Source organism: Watersipora subatra, chromosome 1 (assembly GCF_963576615.1).
Source record: "Watersipora subatra chromosome 1, tzWatSuba1.1, whole genome shotgun sequence".
In the NCBI taxonomy this organism is placed as follows: domain Eukaryota; kingdom Metazoa; phylum Bryozoa; class Gymnolaemata; order Cheilostomatida; family Watersiporidae; genus Watersipora; species Watersipora subatra.
In genome coordinates this window covers 69,614,584-69,632,656 of record NC_088708.1, presented here as the reverse complement: position 1 = coordinate 69,632,656, position 18,073 = coordinate 69,614,584, and the positions used below count along the sequence as shown (strand labels likewise).

At 32.2% G+C, this 18,073-nt stretch overlaps 1 protein-coding gene across 1 annotated transcript; it reads right to left on the bottom strand.

The window, feature by feature from the left end:
- Nucleotides 1-8: 8 nt before the first annotated feature.
- On the bottom strand, nucleotides 9-18,043 carry LOC137410541 (uncharacterized protein C8orf34-like). Its single transcript, XM_068095973.1, has 13 exons — nucleotides 17,910-18,043; nucleotides 17,018-17,098; nucleotides 16,715-16,787; nucleotides 16,373-16,435; nucleotides 16,040-16,132; nucleotides 15,257-15,395; nucleotides 11,716-11,944; nucleotides 11,024-11,144; nucleotides 10,024-10,245; nucleotides 9,399-9,526; nucleotides 7,969-8,072; nucleotides 1,794-1,873; nucleotides 9-532 (listed from the first exon to the last, which is right to left on the bottom strand). Exons 1-13 carry the CDS (start codon nucleotides 17,970-17,972, stop codon nucleotides 339-341), a joined length of 1,590 nt encoding a protein of 529 aa, XP_067952074.1. The 5' UTR covers nucleotides 17,973-18,043; the 3' UTR covers nucleotides 9-338.
- Between the last annotated feature and the right edge of the window lie 30 nt (nucleotides 18,044-18,073).

Sequence of the window (18,073 nt, the reverse complement as noted above, 5' to 3'; positions counted from 1 at the left end):
AAATATAAAATAATTGATGAAATATATCACAATAATAAAATCTACCTAGTATCCTGATCTAGTTAACTGCAAGTTGGCATGAGCTTTACAACTTTGAAAATATCTACGCTTGTCAGTTACTGACAACTATTTTGTTGAACAAATTTCTACAGGTCTGGTCTTTAGTTGAATCTTAGAAGCACTGCCTTCCATCAGTGATAAATTATTGAAGCATTAGGACAAAATAATACTTAAATATAAATAGTTTAAATAGTTGAATAATAATTTATAAAAAGGTAAATCACAAGTAAGTTACAACAGGTAATAGCGTTATTAATAGAGTTATAATAATAGAGCTATCACATGACTGCACTCTCGTCATCACTGTCCGTCTCAAACTTCCAGCCAGCAGATCTATTAGCAGTCAGTGAGTCATAAGACTTGCCCACTGCCAGCATATCACGAGGTTTGCGAGATATGGAACTATCATGTGACCTGCGAGAGACATCTTTCATAGCATCTGCTCTTTCTCCTGACCAGGTTCTGCTGGCACCTGCAACAGACACCTGTCACTGTAAGTCTTGAAATTCACCTAGATTAGAAGTTTATTAAACATGGTTAATATGTAAAGAAAGAGCTTTTGATTTAATTAATCATAGTACCATTATATTCATCAAGTTTGAATTTTAAAAAGAGTTGTCTGTTCAGTGTGAAATTCCGTGAAAAGACAACTCCTTCATATATTTTCATAGTCTCATATGGATCCCAGTAAACTGGTTTTAGAATAATCTAAGATAGCAGTTGCTATGTCCTGGAAGCAGCCTGTTGATCAATATCATGCTAAAGATGGCCGATAGGCTGTGTTAGGGGGTATATTAACATTCTATCTATTAGGACCCTCTAGACTGTCACACTTGGATCACAAGCTAAGTGGTGATGTTTGTATTCCAACTGGAGAGCTTTAAGCAAATTTGCTGACAGTAGCTGAGAAGAAACCTTCAATTTATCAAGTAGGCTGCTATTGTAACTATAGAAAGCCAATAAACTGAAATGAAGTCAATCGAACCCTTTGTGTATACAGAGTATTACAGAGACATATCTGTAAATGAGGCCTTAAGTTTCCTTTTTTCAACTCAGACATCCCAACAATAACGCTTGCTGACCAACTTGCTTAGCTAAAGCACTACTTAAAAATATAAAATGCAGAATACAGAATAAGAAAAACTTAGAGGAAACAGTCTGGTCAAACATGAAATAGTTTACCAATTCATATCACTACTACTGCATAATTTTCATGAAAGTCGCAGAGTGTATCAAATACAATATGATTTTATGTTTGTATTACTTTTACAACTGGGAACAAATGAGCTTTTAAAACCAGATCTTATTTTTGACACTGTTAATGGTCAGTTTTGCAACCTGAAATGTCAGCAAAGTGATCTAACCTTTGAGCCAGGGTTGATACAAACACCAACATAGAGGCTATCACCTACATGTATATGCCAACAAAATCATGACACAAAAGTAATAATCGATTTACAAGCCTACAAGGATTACCCGAGCAGCAAATTGATAAACATTCACAAACCCATAAAAGTATCGCATACTGCCTGTCAATACTTTTGTTTTATTTGCCGTTATTCTAAGTTGACAGTTTATGTCATCAACATTATTACGTGCATTAATAACAATGCTAACTCTCCCTTTGGGAGTTATTGTTTCCAATATCCTTGTAGCCTTGGATCAGCCAATGAGCATTAGATATACTGTAATTAGAAGTGGCCGACAATTAGAAAGTAAACAACAAAGCTTACCAACAAAATTCTCTACCTGGTTACCAGCCAATGGCAGCGTTTTCAGTGTATCCTCCTTAAGTGTGACAGCGCGTCTCTGGCTGCAACATGTACAAGTATTTGTAATACTTATAATAAAAAAAGAACAACATGTACAAGTGTTTGTAATACTTATAATAAAAAGAGAATAACATGTACAAGTATTTGTAATGCTTATAATAAAAAGATAATAACATGTACAAGTATTTGTAATACTTATAATAAAGAGAGAATAACATGTACAAGTGTTTGTAATGCTTATAATAAAAAGAGAATAACATGTACAAGTATTTGTAATGCTTATAATAAAAAGAGAATAGCATGTACAAATGTTTGTAATGCTTATAATAAAGAGAGAATAACATGTACAAGTGTTTGTAATGATTATAATAAAAAGAGAATAACGTGTACAAGTATTTGTAATGCTTTTAATAAACAGAGAATAACATGTACAAGTATTTGTAATGCTTATAATAAAAAGAGAATAACATGTACAAGTGTTTGTAATGCTTATAATAAAAAGAGAATAACATGTACAAGTGTTTGTAATGATTATAATAAAAAGATAATAACATGTACAAGTGTTTGTAATGCTTATAATAAAAAGAGAATAACATGTACAAGTATTTGTAATGCTTATAATAAAAAGATAATAACATGTACAAGTGTTTGTAATGCTTATAATAAAAAGAGAATAACATGTACAAGTGTTTGTAATGCTTATAATAAAAAGAGAATAACATGTACAAGTATTTGTAATGCTTATAATAAAAAGATAATAACATGTACAAGTATTTGTAATGCTTATAATAAAAAGAGAATAACATGTACAAGTGTTTGTAATGCTTATAATAAAAAGAGAATAACATGTACAAGTGTTTGTAATGATTATAATAAAAAGATAATAACATGTACAAGTGTTTGTAATGCTTATAATAAAAAGAGAATAACATGTACAAGTGTTTGTAATGCTTATAATAAAAAGAGAATAACATGTACAAGTATTTGTAATGCTTATAATAAAAAGATAATAACATGTACAAGTATTTGTAATGCTTATAATAAAAAGAGAATAACATGTACAAGTGTTTGTAATGCTTATAATAAAGAGAGAATAACATGTACAAGTGTTTGTAATGATTATAATAAAAAGATAATAACATGTACAAGTATTTGTAATGCTTATAATAAAAAGAGAATAACATGTACAAGTGTTTGTAATGCTTATAATAAAGAGAGAATAACATGTACAAGTATTTGTAATGCTTATAATAAAAAGAGAATAACATGTACAAGTGTTTGTAATGCTTATAATAAAGAGAGAATAACATGTACAAGTGTTTGTAATGCTTATAATAAAAAGAGAATAACATGTACAAGTGTTTGTAATGATTATAATAAAAAGAGAATAACGTGTACAAGTATTTGTAATGCTTTTAATAAACAGAGAATAACATGTACAAGTATTTGTAATGCTTATAATAAAAAGATAATAACATGTACAAGTGTTTGTAATGCTTATAATAAAGAGAGAATAACATGTACAAGTGTTTGTAATGATTATAATAAAAAGATAATAACATGTACAAGTATTTGTAATGCTTATAATAAAAAGAGAATAACATGTACAAGTGTTTGTAATGCTTATAATAAAGAGAGAATAACATGTACAAGTATTTGTAATGCTTATAATAAAAAGAGAATAACATGTACAAGTGTTTGTAATGCTTATAATAAAGAGAGAATAACATGTACAAGTGTTTGTAATGATTATAATAAAAAGAGAATAACGTGTACAAGTATTTTTAATGCTTTTAATAAACAGAGAATAACATGTACAAGTATTTGTAATACTTATAATAAAAAGATAATAACATGTACAAGTGTTTGTAATGCTTATAATAAAGAGAGAATAACATGTACAAGTGTTTGTAATGATTATAATAAAAAGAGAATAACGTGTACAAGTATTTGTAATGCTTTTAATAAACAGAGAATAACATGTACAAGTATTTGTAATGCTTATAATAAAAAGAGAATAACATGTACAAGTGTTTGTAATGCTTATAATAAAAAGATAATAACATGTACAAGTATTTGTAATGCTTATAATAAAAAGAGAATAACATGTACAAGTGTTTGTAATGCTTATAATAAAGAGAGAATAACATGTACAAGTATTTGTAATGCTTATAATAAAAAGAGAATAACATGTACAAGTATTTGTAATGCTTATAATAAAAAGAGAATAACATGTACAAGTGTTTGTAATGATTATAATAAAAAGATAATAACATGTACAAGTATTTGTAATGCTTATAATAAAAAGAGAATAACATGTACAAGTATTTGTAATGCTTATAATAAAAAGAGAATAACATGTACAAGTATTTGTAATGCTTATAATAAAAAGATAATAACATGTACAAGTATTTGTAATGCTTATAATAAAAAGATAATAACATGTACAAGTATTTGTAATACTTATAATAAAAAGAGAATAACATGTACAAGTATTTGTAATACTTATAATAAAAAGAGAATAACATGTACAAGTATTTGTAATGCTTATAATAAAAAGATAATAACATGTACAAGTATTTGTAATGCTTATAATAAAAAGAGAATAACATGTACAAGTATTTGTAATACTTATAATAAAAAGATAATAACATGTACAAGTGTTTGTAATGATTATAATAAAAAGAGAATAACGTGTACAAGTATTTGTAATGCTTTTAATAAACAGAGAATAACATGTACAAGTATTTGTAATGCTTATAATAAAAAGAGAATAACATGTACAAGTGTTTGTAATACTTATAATAAAAAGATAATAACATGTACAAGTATTTGTAATGATTATAATAAAAAGATAATAACATGTACAAGTATTTGTAATGCTTATAATAAAAAGAGAATAACATGTACAAGTGTTTGTAATGCTTATAATAAAGAGAGAATAACATGTACAAGTATTTGTAATGCTTATAATAAAAAGAGAATAACATGTACAAGTGTTTGTAATGCTTATAATAAAGAGAGAATAACATGTACAAGTGTTTGTAATGCTCATAATAAAAAGAGAATAACATGTACAAGTATTTGTAATGCTTATAATAAAAAGATAATAACATGTACAAGTGTTTGTAATGCTTATAATAAAGAGAGAATAACATGTACAAGTGTTTGTAATGATTATAATAAAAAGATAATAACATGTACAAGTATTTGTAATGCTTATAATAAAAAGAGAATAACATGTACAAGTGTTTGTAATGCTTATAATAAAAAGAGAATAACATGTACAAGTATTTGTAATGCTTATAATAAAAAGATAATAACATGTACAAGTATTTGTAATGCTTATAATAAAAAGAGAATAACATGTACAAGTGGTTGTAATGCTTATAATAAAGAGAGAATAACATGTACAAGTATTTGTAATACTTATAATAAAAAGATAATAACATGTACAAGTGTTTGTAATGCTTATAATAAAAAGAGAATAACATGTACAAGTGTTTGTAATGTTTATAATAAAAAGAGAATAACGTGTACAAGTATTTGTAATGCTTTTAATAAACAGAGAATAACATGTACAAGTATTTGTAATGCTTATAATAAAAAGAGAATAACATGTACAAGTGTTTGTAATGCTTATAATAAAAAGATAATAACATGTACAAGTATTTGTAATGATTATAATAAAAAGATAATAACATGTACAAGTATTTGTAATGCTTATAATAAAAAGAGAATAACATGTACAAGTGTTTGTAATGCTTATAATAAAGAGAGAATAACATGTACAAGTATTTGTAATGCTTATAATAAAAAGAGAATAACATGTACAAGTGTTTGTAATGCTTATAATAAAGAGAGAATAACATGTACAAGTGTTTGTAATGATTATAATAAAAAGATAATAACATGTACAAGTATTTGTAATGATTATAATAAAAAGATAATAACATGTACAAGTATTTGTAATGCTTATAATAAAAAGAGAATAACATGTACAAGTGTTTGTAATGCTTATAATAAAGAGAGAATAACATGTACAAGTATTTGTAATGCTTATAATAAAAAGAGAATAACATGTACAAGTGTTTGTAATGCTTATAATAAAGAGAGAATAACATGTACAAGTGTTTGTAATGATTATAATAAAAAGAGAATAACGTGTACAAGTATTTGTAATGCTTTTAATAAACAGAGAATAACATGTACAAGTATTTGTAATGCTTATAATAAAAAGAGAATAACATGTACAAGTGTTTGTAATGCTTATAATAAAAAGATAATAACATGTACAAGTATTTGTAATGATTATAATAAAAAGATAATAACATGTACAAGTATTTGTAATGCTTATAATAAAAAGAGAATAACATGTACAAGTGTTTGTAATGCTTATAATAAAGAGAGAATAACATGTACAAGTATTTGTAATGCTTATAATAAAAAGAGAATAACATGTACAAGTGTTTGTAATGCTTATAATAAAGAGAGAATAACATGTACAAGTGTTTGTAATGATTATAATAAAAAGATAATAACATGTACAAGTATTTGTAATGCTTATAATAAAAAGAGAATAACATGTACAAGTGTTTGTAATGCTTATAATAAAAAGAGAATAACATGTACAAGTATTTGTAATGCTTATAATAAAAAGATAATAACATGTACAAGTATTTGTAATGCTTATAATAAAAAGAGAATAACATGTACAAGTATTTGTAATGCTTATAATAAAAAGAGAATAACATGTACAAGTGTTTGTAATGCTTATAATAAAGAGAGAATAACATGTACAAGTGTTTGTAATGCTTATAATAAAGAGAGAATAACATGTACAAGTATTTGTAATGCTTATAATAAAAAGAGAATAACATGTACAAGTGTTTGTAATGCTTATAATAAAAAGAGAATAACATGTACAAGTGTTTGTAATGCTTATAATAAAAAGAGAATAACATGTACAAGTATTTGTAATGCTTATAATAAAAAGATAATAACATGTACAAGTATTTGTAATGCTTATAATAAAAAGAGAATAACATGTACAAGTGTTTGTAATGCTTATAATAAAGAGAGAATAACATGTACAAGTATTTGTAATGCTTATAATAAAAAGAGAATAACATGTACAAGTGTTTGTAATGCTTATAATAAAGAAAGAATAACATGTACAAGTGTTTGTAATGCTTATAATAAAGAGAGAATAACATGTACAAGTGTTTATAATGCTTATAATAAAGAGAGTAACATGTACAAGTGTTTGTAATGCTTATAATATAATAGAGAATAACATGTAAAAGTGTTTGTAATACTTATAATATAATAGAAAACAACAGATAAAATATTGCTCATCTGCTACAACTGCTAATTCATTTTATCCATTATTTAGCCATTATTCATAACTCTTTGCAGCTTTTCTATCTTGCTACGTGTTATGCTGCCCAGTAATGGTGTGTAACATGTTTGCTGTAACATGACTGAAAATTTTTGGTCTATATCTAGCACATCTTTAAATCATAAGAATTTATTTTTAAATACTATTTATTTTCGATTAGCTTTTTTGTTTGCACCCTGCATGATTTGCTTTTCCCGGCATTGGCGGGCACAAAAAGTTAAAATCCAATTAAATATTGATTAGAATGAATTTAAATGATAACTCCACACATTAAAATAATAAGAAATGGAAATATATGTAAGTTAGTTTTCTTGGCTCCCGCTATTACATCAATGATATAGAGATTACATATAGGCATCATCGCTCCATACACAGATAGCGCTGAATTTATTGCATATAACTTAGCAAGAAAAATGTATGTACAAGATTAAATTGTATTTAATACAGAGCCATAGTGCTTTAAAATGTATTGTTTTTTACATTGTTATGTGTGGAGGCGATATTCATTGTATTGTATTTCATGGAACATGAATAAATATGGAGGTATACAACTGCAAACATGTATTGTATAGTATGTATTGGCACTATAAAGAGCCATGATTCACAGTATAGCAGAAAATTTCTTGAAACAGTAACACCACCAGGATCTATAATTGGGGTGTTTATTATAATATCTACAAGACAATTAGACTAGCTTAATATTAAAACGAGTAGCGGTATTGATGGCTGACTTACTTCCCGGCAGAACTTGGTTTAGAGAGTCTAGGGCTAGAGAGCATATGACTTCCTTTAACGGGAGACAAGTCATCATCATCACTGTTTGTCCACATGGGCACCCTCTACGATAAGAAGCCAGATGAGAATAAGTATGAGAGGTTGAGGTCAGAATGCGCAGCAGGTAAGAGGAAAACATTATAAATGAGCCAGTGCGATGAATAATAATAATAAGAAAAAGTGATAAGAAGAGAAAGGAGGGCAATAGTCTCTAGAAATAGCAACAATAAATGATTGTGGTTCGAGACAAGGTCAAAGAGTGAGCAGCAACAATTAGCAAACGATGTAACGCTATTACACATTGTTATCAAATAAAACTTGGTCTGATCTGTATACTTGCCGTGATTGGTTATAAGAACTGTCTACACCAGGGGATCCTAACCAGGGAGGAATTCCCCCTAAGAGGGAATTTTAAATATACAGGAAGAAACAGAGAGGTGTCTGATATGTTAAATTTTTAATTTATGTCTTGAAGCGCTGTGTGAGTTTGGGTTTCTTCCTTCAAAATTTTGGTTTTATCTATAACACTAGTGGCTAATAATGAGCTACTAGTCAGAACCCGGAAAAATTTGAACACATCCATCTGGATTTTGATTGGATAGTAAGTTAACCTAGTCATAAACCAAATCACCGCCATGCCGAAGGTCATGTATTGTGATGCGTTGTATGCATGCTGTATAAAAATTAATAATATGTTGTTATATGTTTAGATATGTAGAATAAAATGTTATAATTTGTATCAGTTGTTTTTAGTCATGTGAGTTGATAGCGCGGGAGAAATCAAATTTCTGAAAAGGCCCAAAAGGGGAAATGAGCGCAAAAGGTTGGGAACCCCTGGTCTACACTTACCAATTTCTAGGGCTTTTACAAACTATGCATTTGAAAACGTTCATGGCTTACTTAATAAAAAATATGGTTGCTCAAATGCATAGATGATCAGTATGCATATGCATACTAATGCATACATGTTTAGTATTTGTGAGCTGTTTGTTGTGGTACCTATTCGTGTTTCGGGATATTACAATATTACGAGACAACCAATTGTTACTAAATACTTCACTATTAATTATTTGTTCTTTTTAATGCTTAATTTTTATTCATATACATTTGTGTTATTCTATCACAAATTTTTTTCTACACCAAATGAAGGACTCAATGATAATTTAATATATCTGTAATAATTGAAAACAGTATGACAAAATTCACAAAAAGATTTTGTAACATCTATAATTGGTCACTGTGAAATCGCGAACAAATTATAAATTACTATTTAGCCATTGTGTAAGCGCTGCCACACTAAGAAAGTTTTAATAAAAATATAAAACAACTTGAAACTAAAAAAGAGCAGTGTGTACAGGCTTTGATACAGGAGTTGTCTGAACCTAACTTACCAGCTTGTCACCAGATATTTGAGAAACAGACTCAAACTCATCATCATCCTCGTCATCATAAAAGGAGGAGTAGCCTGTCCTCTGAGTAGCTACGTACTGGCTTCTGCCTGCTGCCGGTCTCGCTGCCCCTGCAGTAGAAAACATCTGTCTGGCAGGCTAATTATAAGTGAAGTTTGAACTACCGCTAGTCTTTGGTTTTGCTATCAGAGAGACAGATTTGTGCAGGATAGATATATGATCTGCTTAATGAAATAATGTTTCTTGTCTACTTTAGACCATAATTTGACGTAACTACTCGCTGCCTGCTGCCGAAACCATCAGAGAGCTTTTTATTACTTTTTGTCTCTTTCATGAAACCCATTTAATCAAGCAAATAAATCAATTTAATGCGGTGCTTGAGTCTCCACAGTAATCACACTCGCTGCATGCAAGATTTTCTGTTTGTCAAGTAAAGAGATGATAAATCTGATGGCTCTGTGTAAACACTAGTCTCAATATACAAGGTAGAATATGATGAGATATGCTCCAACCAACAACCTGCAATCATTCATCTAAAGTAAGCTGTCAGAGTAGTCAACTGCTGCTCAACGAATGAGACAACAAAACTAGTCAACTCGCTGCTTACCTCTATCCATGACTCCTGAACTCTCATGCTGTCCCATAGCTGTCCTGCCAGCATCCATTCTGGATCCAGTAGCACCATCAGTTTTAGCCCTAGTTCCTGTAATAGCAGGGTTTTGTTGAGGACTAGCTTTAGAGTCAGCGCGGTGGGTTGCCCATTGATCAGTTCTAGCGGTGCTTTGAGGCTTCTTCTGTTTGGAGTTTCGAGTAGAGCGGAGTGTCGAAGCTGAAAATAAAGATTCACACAGAAGATATAAAACACTGACAGAGTCTTCCCAGATTTTTATTAATTTTAAAATCAATTTTAAATGATAATTTACTGGAATTTGAATTTACGCTGCAATTTTTGCAGCTTTGATATATTGCAGGATAGATAATCCAATGCAATTTGTGTTAATGTTATGATTAAAAACTATTACTTATTATTATTATATTACTATTACTTATGATAATAGGTTATGAAAATAATTATAAATCAATTATTTACGACCAAAAATTTCAAAAACAGGATTTTATATCTATGGTAAAAGCGGTTACTACGATTTAGCTTTGAAACTGAAAAAAAGTCAAATGCTAAATAGAGTACTAAACTTTCACGACATTGAGTAGTTATCTTCTCATGACACCTAGTAAACAATGTTTAAGTAGGGGCCAAGATCGTTCCTCAATTCACTGGTGGACAAGGTATGGTTAACTTTAGTCACAAGCTAGTGTAATAGAACCACTTTCTTAACTACAAAGTTTACATCATTGTTCCAGAGCCGGTGTGCATTGATTAAAGGTGCCAATAAGCTATTATAAACCTATAACAAAAGTAACTCTCCAAGGTACATTGACCTGGTTCTTAGCTGTCACTGTTATGATTAGCAATAGCGCGGTTCAATGCCATTTGTCTGGTATTGAAAACTATGCGCTAATAATACAACACAATCAGATTAAAGTGGGCTTCAGGCTATAGTAAATAGCCTGAGAGCAAAGATTGCTAGTTAAGTAAGCCGGCCTACCTGATGTGGAAGAACCAGAAACACTTTCAGCATCATCTCCATTTTTGACTAAGACCTTGGCACAGCGTGAGCATATAGAAAGATGTATCATCGGATCTCCCGAAATCGCCGGCTTATGAACCTGTATAAAGGTACAATAGAAGTCTCTGCAAGACAGGGCTGCTTTCTAGATAAATAAAAAGGTAAATTGGTGGATACCGAACTCATATATAAAACTGCTCACAATGCATATTTTGATGTCTGGAAAATTCTATTGTCCGGCCTAGTCTATGATCATAAGGACTTGATGACACTAAAAAGCTTTCAACAATCATCATCTTATCATGGCTTCAGGCTAGCCTACCCAGCATGCATCTGTTTATGTTCAAGTAATACTTTCAAATGAGATAAGGGTGAAAACCTTGAAGAAGTACATGATGACCATTTACCCTATGTCAGTCAAACATTACATGAAGAGCTCACCACATTTTTCTTGCTGACAATACAAAAATTTACGTAAGATCTCATTTTAGCTCTGCAAACTTTTTTCTCAATCTCATCACCAAGAATTGTTGAAAATTGGGTTAGAAAAATCACAAGTATTTTAGGTCATAAACGCTGATTATCAAACAGGCAGGTTGGCTAAAGATAGTTTCTTAGAATGAAGTTAGACTTCTTGTCTCTTGAAATACAAGATCTCATCGAACGAGTACCTTGATCGCACTTGTGGTCGAAGATGGCACTTTGATGCCCTCAGCTGCCAAATCTGTGCTATCTTCAGCGAGCACTCTCACACCAATAGATTCGTCATCATCGCTGGCAGCTGAGCCTATGCCTGAGTCAGCCTTTGTACCTTCGGCTCTCTTTGCTTCTACGAATGCTTTCAACTCCTGGCTATGTTTCGCCGCATCGGCCTTTGGCCCCTTGTGCTTAGGATGATGCCTGCAAAACAAAAAAGTTTATTTCACGGAAAAGTCATTCACTCAAGTCTACAAAGACGTGATTGTTGCAAGAAGAGTGCCAGTGACTTGCACTTCAGTTGGAATACAATATATTGTATAGAATGTTGCAGACTTAAAGAGATGTAGAAATTAAGACAGAAGTGTACAGTGCAAAGAGGTTAAACTTATTCAATAAAACGTTATTGATATTCATGAATATTACAGCGCTTTGGCTGAGATGTTCGCTTATGCAGCGATAACGCCAAACAGTGAAAGCAACTTTAGTAGCTTTTGTACAAGAAACAGGAGAAACGACGGGAACTTGAATTTACTTACACATGGAGGTCAATGACCTGAGGTCATTACTTACACATGGAGATCGACGTGCGGACTGACCTTTGAGTGAGTAACAGCAAAGTGAGGGCAGCAGCTAATTCAAAATGTAAGATTTGAAAAGAATGGAAACAATTTAAATTATCAGTCAAGTAACAGACTAAATATTTAAAATTTTACTGAATTAAATTATCACATTCATGAATTAACACTTGCAACGTTCACCATGTTTTATTGAAGCATTAACTACTACAATTAACCATATAAACCTTCTGAAATTACTAAGCCAATATTCGTCAGAGTGAAAAAAGCTATGATTGACTGAGACAGCATGTCCATCACATACAAAACAACAATCCAAAGTTTAAAGTTAAACCCACATAAAAATACTCTGAAAATTGTTCCTTGGAAAGTCTCAGGCCTTCCTGTACACAAGTTCAAAAGTCATGAGTCGTAATTAAGCAGACAGAGTGTCAAATGGTGGCTTATTAATCAGCCATTGCAAGGAATATTGAATTAGATAATAAAAAGTGTTATATAAGATATTGCAGCGGTTAGAATCAGCGTGTATCCAAATGTAAAAGCAAAGGGTGACTAGTAAATGAATTATGACAAGTTATATCTCGTGCAAACACTGTCCTCAAAAGAGTACTCTTCATCAACTTGTCTATCTAGGCGCTTAGACAGATATGGCCATATTTTAGCATTTAGTTCTCTCAGGCCAACGTAATTCTGCAGAGCAACAGGAAGAGGCAATGCATAGCAATCATCAACGATGTCTACATGTCGCATGTGCGACCTAATGACGAGTCTGGCTATCTGCTTCAGCGTCAGCGGGTTCGCTGATGCTGCCTTTAACGCATTTCTAACTTTCGTTATTAACCCACTGTTATCTATCATAGCAGGTGATAAAGCCGTAATCTCGAAGTGACACACACCGATGTCTATAAGCATGTAAACAATTTGTGAGGTAGTAGAGTCAGCAGAAACGGCACTTCTGCATAGAATTTTGCTGACAAGCTTGGCAGTTGTAGGAGCGTTTAAGAAAGCGAGGATGGTCAAAAAGTTTTTAGCTTGCTGGTGGAAAGATGCCCGAATGCATTGTTTTAGACAGCAGTGCATAAATCTCACTACATCGAATTGTTTCCTGTATATTATCAAAATGGAGGTGATAGTCTTGAGGGGTCCGTAGAGTATTTCCGAGGTGAGGAGGAAGTCGTCCTGACAGTAGTTACTTAGAGTCAAGGAGTAGTAGACGACACCCGCTAAGCGACCTTCGTTCATGATACAAGGAGGCTGCACTAGATATTGCAAAACCTCAAAAACTAGTCGAAAATATTTCTGCTGAATCGGCGGCGTCAAGCTGCTCACAATCATCCAGTGCAGCTTTTCCTTTTTTGCCTCAATTTGCTCTACTGTCATGCATGGAGTCGAAAACAAATGCGCTAGACTTCGCACAAACATAGTTTCGTATCGCATTGTGGATAAAAAACTTTGTACGATGGAGAACATCGTTCACACCTGCAAAACAAAAAGAGGAATTGCTAAACTCGACTTATGTTGTCGACTATCGTAATAGAATCTCTGACTGAGTCATGACAAAATTATAGCAAGGCCTGAACAGAATACAGAAATATCTCTTACCACAAGACAGATGCAAGAACACAAGCAAAGCTGTGATATATAAAACAAGGTACGTACAATTGAGCTGCTGTCGGTTATTAAACACCAGACTCCGTTCACCGTATGCTGGTAGCGCATGAGCTGCGATACTGAATGAGGCTGAGGGTCGTCGTGCGCTGACAGACGATAAACATATAATTAAGTATTGTTGTTCGATCACAGACGCGTATTCAATGGTTAGAGAGAGATTAACTTAGGCGAGTGTTATCTGTCAATTTACCATTTACTTACAATTCAGTGCTCTGACACACAGGCATAAGCCGTGATTCTGCATACATCTTCAGAGAGCTAGGAAATATGGAGGGGTAATGGAGTGACATGTACTTGCTTGTACAGCTTTCTAGCTAAATAAGAATGCTGACTCCTCGCTATAATCTTCTCATACTTTGGCTAATTTGGCAGCAGTAATAAAACTATAGCTGCATGGTTGTGACTGTAAAACCTCCACATGGAGGTCAGCATCGGACAGTGCTGCTGTCTGATACCAACCTCCACATAGAGGTCAGCATCAGACAGTGCTGCTGTCTGATGTTGACCTCCACATGGAGGTCGCACATACTTTGTGCGACCTCCACATGGAAGCCGGCACCAAAAAGTTCTACTGCCGTCGAAGAGTCACACCAACTCCAACTCTTAACGATGAAGCTCTCTTTTCATTAGCTTCCTTGCTCGGCAAACAATTCGACAATTTTAAATATATCACTGATTATTATATGACTTGTTGGATACTGATTGGAACTTTTTTACAAATGTGGTTTACATATTCATAATATGTGCAAGAAGAACTAAAAAATTTTTAATGTAATTATTATTGTAACTCTGCGTTCCTTTGTTGACTCAGATAAGAAAGTGTTCTGCTTAAACTGTATTGGAATCGGTAAAGGTAAAAATTCAGATGAATCATTGTTGAGTTCACATTTGATTATAAACATAGTTCTTACATTATTCCATTTCATGCTATTAATCTCAAAATGGGTGAGGAATATACTCGGACGACAAGCTATGTATGTAGCAGAACGGAATAAATAACTCTGCACACACAGCTAATAACGCTTTACAGAACTCAACTCTTCTGATTACAGGACAAGAGTCCTCATCTATAAAACACCCACTTTAAGATTAGACTGTATTTCTTAGCGTTGATAATAAAACTTTGAAAAACTGAACTACATACTATAATGTGCGATTAATAAAAATGGAACTTCATTTAAGATTTGTACCAGATATTCTAAAGTTAGTTTTCAGCAGAAGATCGCAGATTATCCAGCTTTAAATACTAGATTAGAATCATTCTTACTTTGAAACATCTGAGTCTTTTATATCCGAATTATCCTCTTCTGATCGAGTAGAGCGAGAGAGCAACTCCCCGGCTAAAAGCTCTTCCTCCGTCACATAACAGTCTGCATTTCCCGTGTTTCTAGAGCCAAACAATTCATCTCGCTGCAGAGAGTAGATAAAAAGCTCAAGAGAGTGATAGAGCTATACTAGTCAAGGCAAAGCCCTTCAACAAACTTTCAGATGCAAGTACAAAACTTCATATTAGTCCCTCCGGTTGCAAAGGCAAATAGACTCACCATTACCATAGTAAGAAAGTTTCTTTGATTGCAAAATCTTCAATTGTCTGTACCACCAAAAACCGTCACTTTTGCTGAAGCTTTAATAAGCTGCCATACCAGCCCCTCATCCTTACTATCACACACAACCATCATTATTATTATAACTACCATCATTATTATTATCACACACTATCATTATTATTATCACTACCATCATTATTATTATCACTACCATCATTATTATTATCACACACTACCATCATTATTATTAACCCACTCGCAACAGATCACAGCCGATAATACAGCCTCAGATTACTAATATGTGATTATAAAGTTTCTCTCACTTTGCCTTTACGCCTTCCATACTTAATTTTACAAAAACTAAAAACAAAATAACTTTAAAATAACAGGCTAAAAAACCAGTACACGAGAAAAAGAAGTCACCTTGACAGGTGTGATGGGGCATAACTGGTGAATGAACAATACTGCAGTTAAATAATAACAATATGGCGAAATATGCAAACGTGCCTGAGACTTGGATGGCTTTGTTGTAGAAACGAGATCATCAAATGATTTAGCGTTGATTCGAACAGTCTTGTCCCAGTTCTTCTTTGTTTCTGTCACAAACAACATAAATTTTAGATTGAGATGAGAATGAAAGGTTCTAATACAGCGCAGAACATTGATTTTAGAAATTTTTAACCACACGCTAATATAAACTGGCCAATTGTAATACTATATTTTTATATTGTACTCAAAATATGTGTTCGAGTAACTGTACATACACCAAGTTTAACATGACTGTAATACAGCTACAGTGTACAATCTCTTTCAGGCTATGATAGGTCAGAACTTACCAGAAGATTTTTGTGTCAATTTCTTGCTGTGGGCCCTCCACGGTTTCTCATAGTTATAGGAATCTGCAGAAATTACCAATCATCAGAATAAACAGTTGAGAAGCAGCGTTGAGGTGTTGGTATGATAACAAATAAACAGCAGTTTCTTCTCATATAGTAGCATTAGCATGAAAACATCCTAAAGAAGATAGAAGTTGAATCTAAAAATATATTAAATTAAGGATCACTCTATGGTTGTGCTGTTTGCTATCAATCTCTTGAAAAGCTTGTTCATGCTATAGCTGTGGTGTTTACTAAAAACAAATTCATAGGGTGTTTTTAATTAAGTGAACCACTGCGTACCTGCTGTCCAAACACTAGTAGTATAGTCTGTGCTAGAGTCTACTCCTCCGGGTGGTGAACCTCGACGAGTTTTCTAAGAATCATTTTACAATATTCAATGAATCAACATTCATTTAAATACAGAATACATATTGGCATCATGGTTAAAATTCGTATAGCTTTTTCCAAAAAAATTAAATGCTGTGTAGCGGATGAGCTGTTGTAAAATTGAACATACTTCAGAACAAAAGACTTTAAATCGATAAATCTACATGCAATTATTCAACTTCAAAGCAATGTTCTGTATAAATATTGGATGCAAACCTCCTTTTTTTCTTGTAACCTTGTGCTGAGATATCCTAAAGGTTCCGCAGGCATGTCCTTCACTAGTTTAGCCATCAGCCCCTAAACCAATTCATGTGAATCATTGAAGGTATAAATAAACCTTGTCTTATGTCTTGCCTTAATGCAATAGTAGATCTGGTTTAATCAAACATGTAAGATGTATTTACTTAGTGCCTTGCAAAGCCAAAGCAAATTTATTTATTAGAAAAACTATCAAAACAACATGTAACACAGCATAGGTCTAAAGTTTTTATTGCAGGACTAGTTCAATCCAATATAAAACCTTTGTAACATTTTATAATAGTATTATAAATAATGCTATACCTCTTATTTTTATTGCTGTCATTTTCTTAAACTTTCAACAAAATGCTATGGGTGCTAGAATGTTTCTACTCCACAGAACTTCAAAGCCTTTTGTCACTTGAATTCAGAGATACCCTACTTTACTTTAATATACACTTTAAAAGCGAAAGTAACTTTTTTATGTCACCATTTCATAAAATGGCACATTTCAACACATCCAGAATATTTAAATTTGTGAATATAACATTTTATTAAGTTGCACATTTATGAAAATTTTCTAAATTTATTGTGTTCGTAATTCTTGTTTGTAATTTTGCGCAAGCCAACGAATGTGTATTTTAGGTAGTTATACAGCACATTTACATTTCATTTTTACAGTTTCAGCTCAGTGCACATTATCAAACAAAAAGTCTAATATAGCAGATTTGTATTCACTAAGACACTAAGCAAAGCCGTTAGCAGACTGAACCCACACCGCATAACCACGGCCTACGGAAGAGCAAAGGTTGTATTTACTCGTTGGCAGTCTTTGCTGATGCACAGCGTATTAGTTTTTATCAAACTGTACCTCAAAGAGACTAGCAATTTTGTGTTTGCTTAAATAAGCTTGCACCTTCGCTGCGTTCGACATGTTTAGTAAATGTCACCAGAAATATATTACAATCTACAAAATTATTTTTGTTCAGCTTCAAGCAACGCGTGTAGTCTCCAATAGCAGCGGAAGCAGCTGTA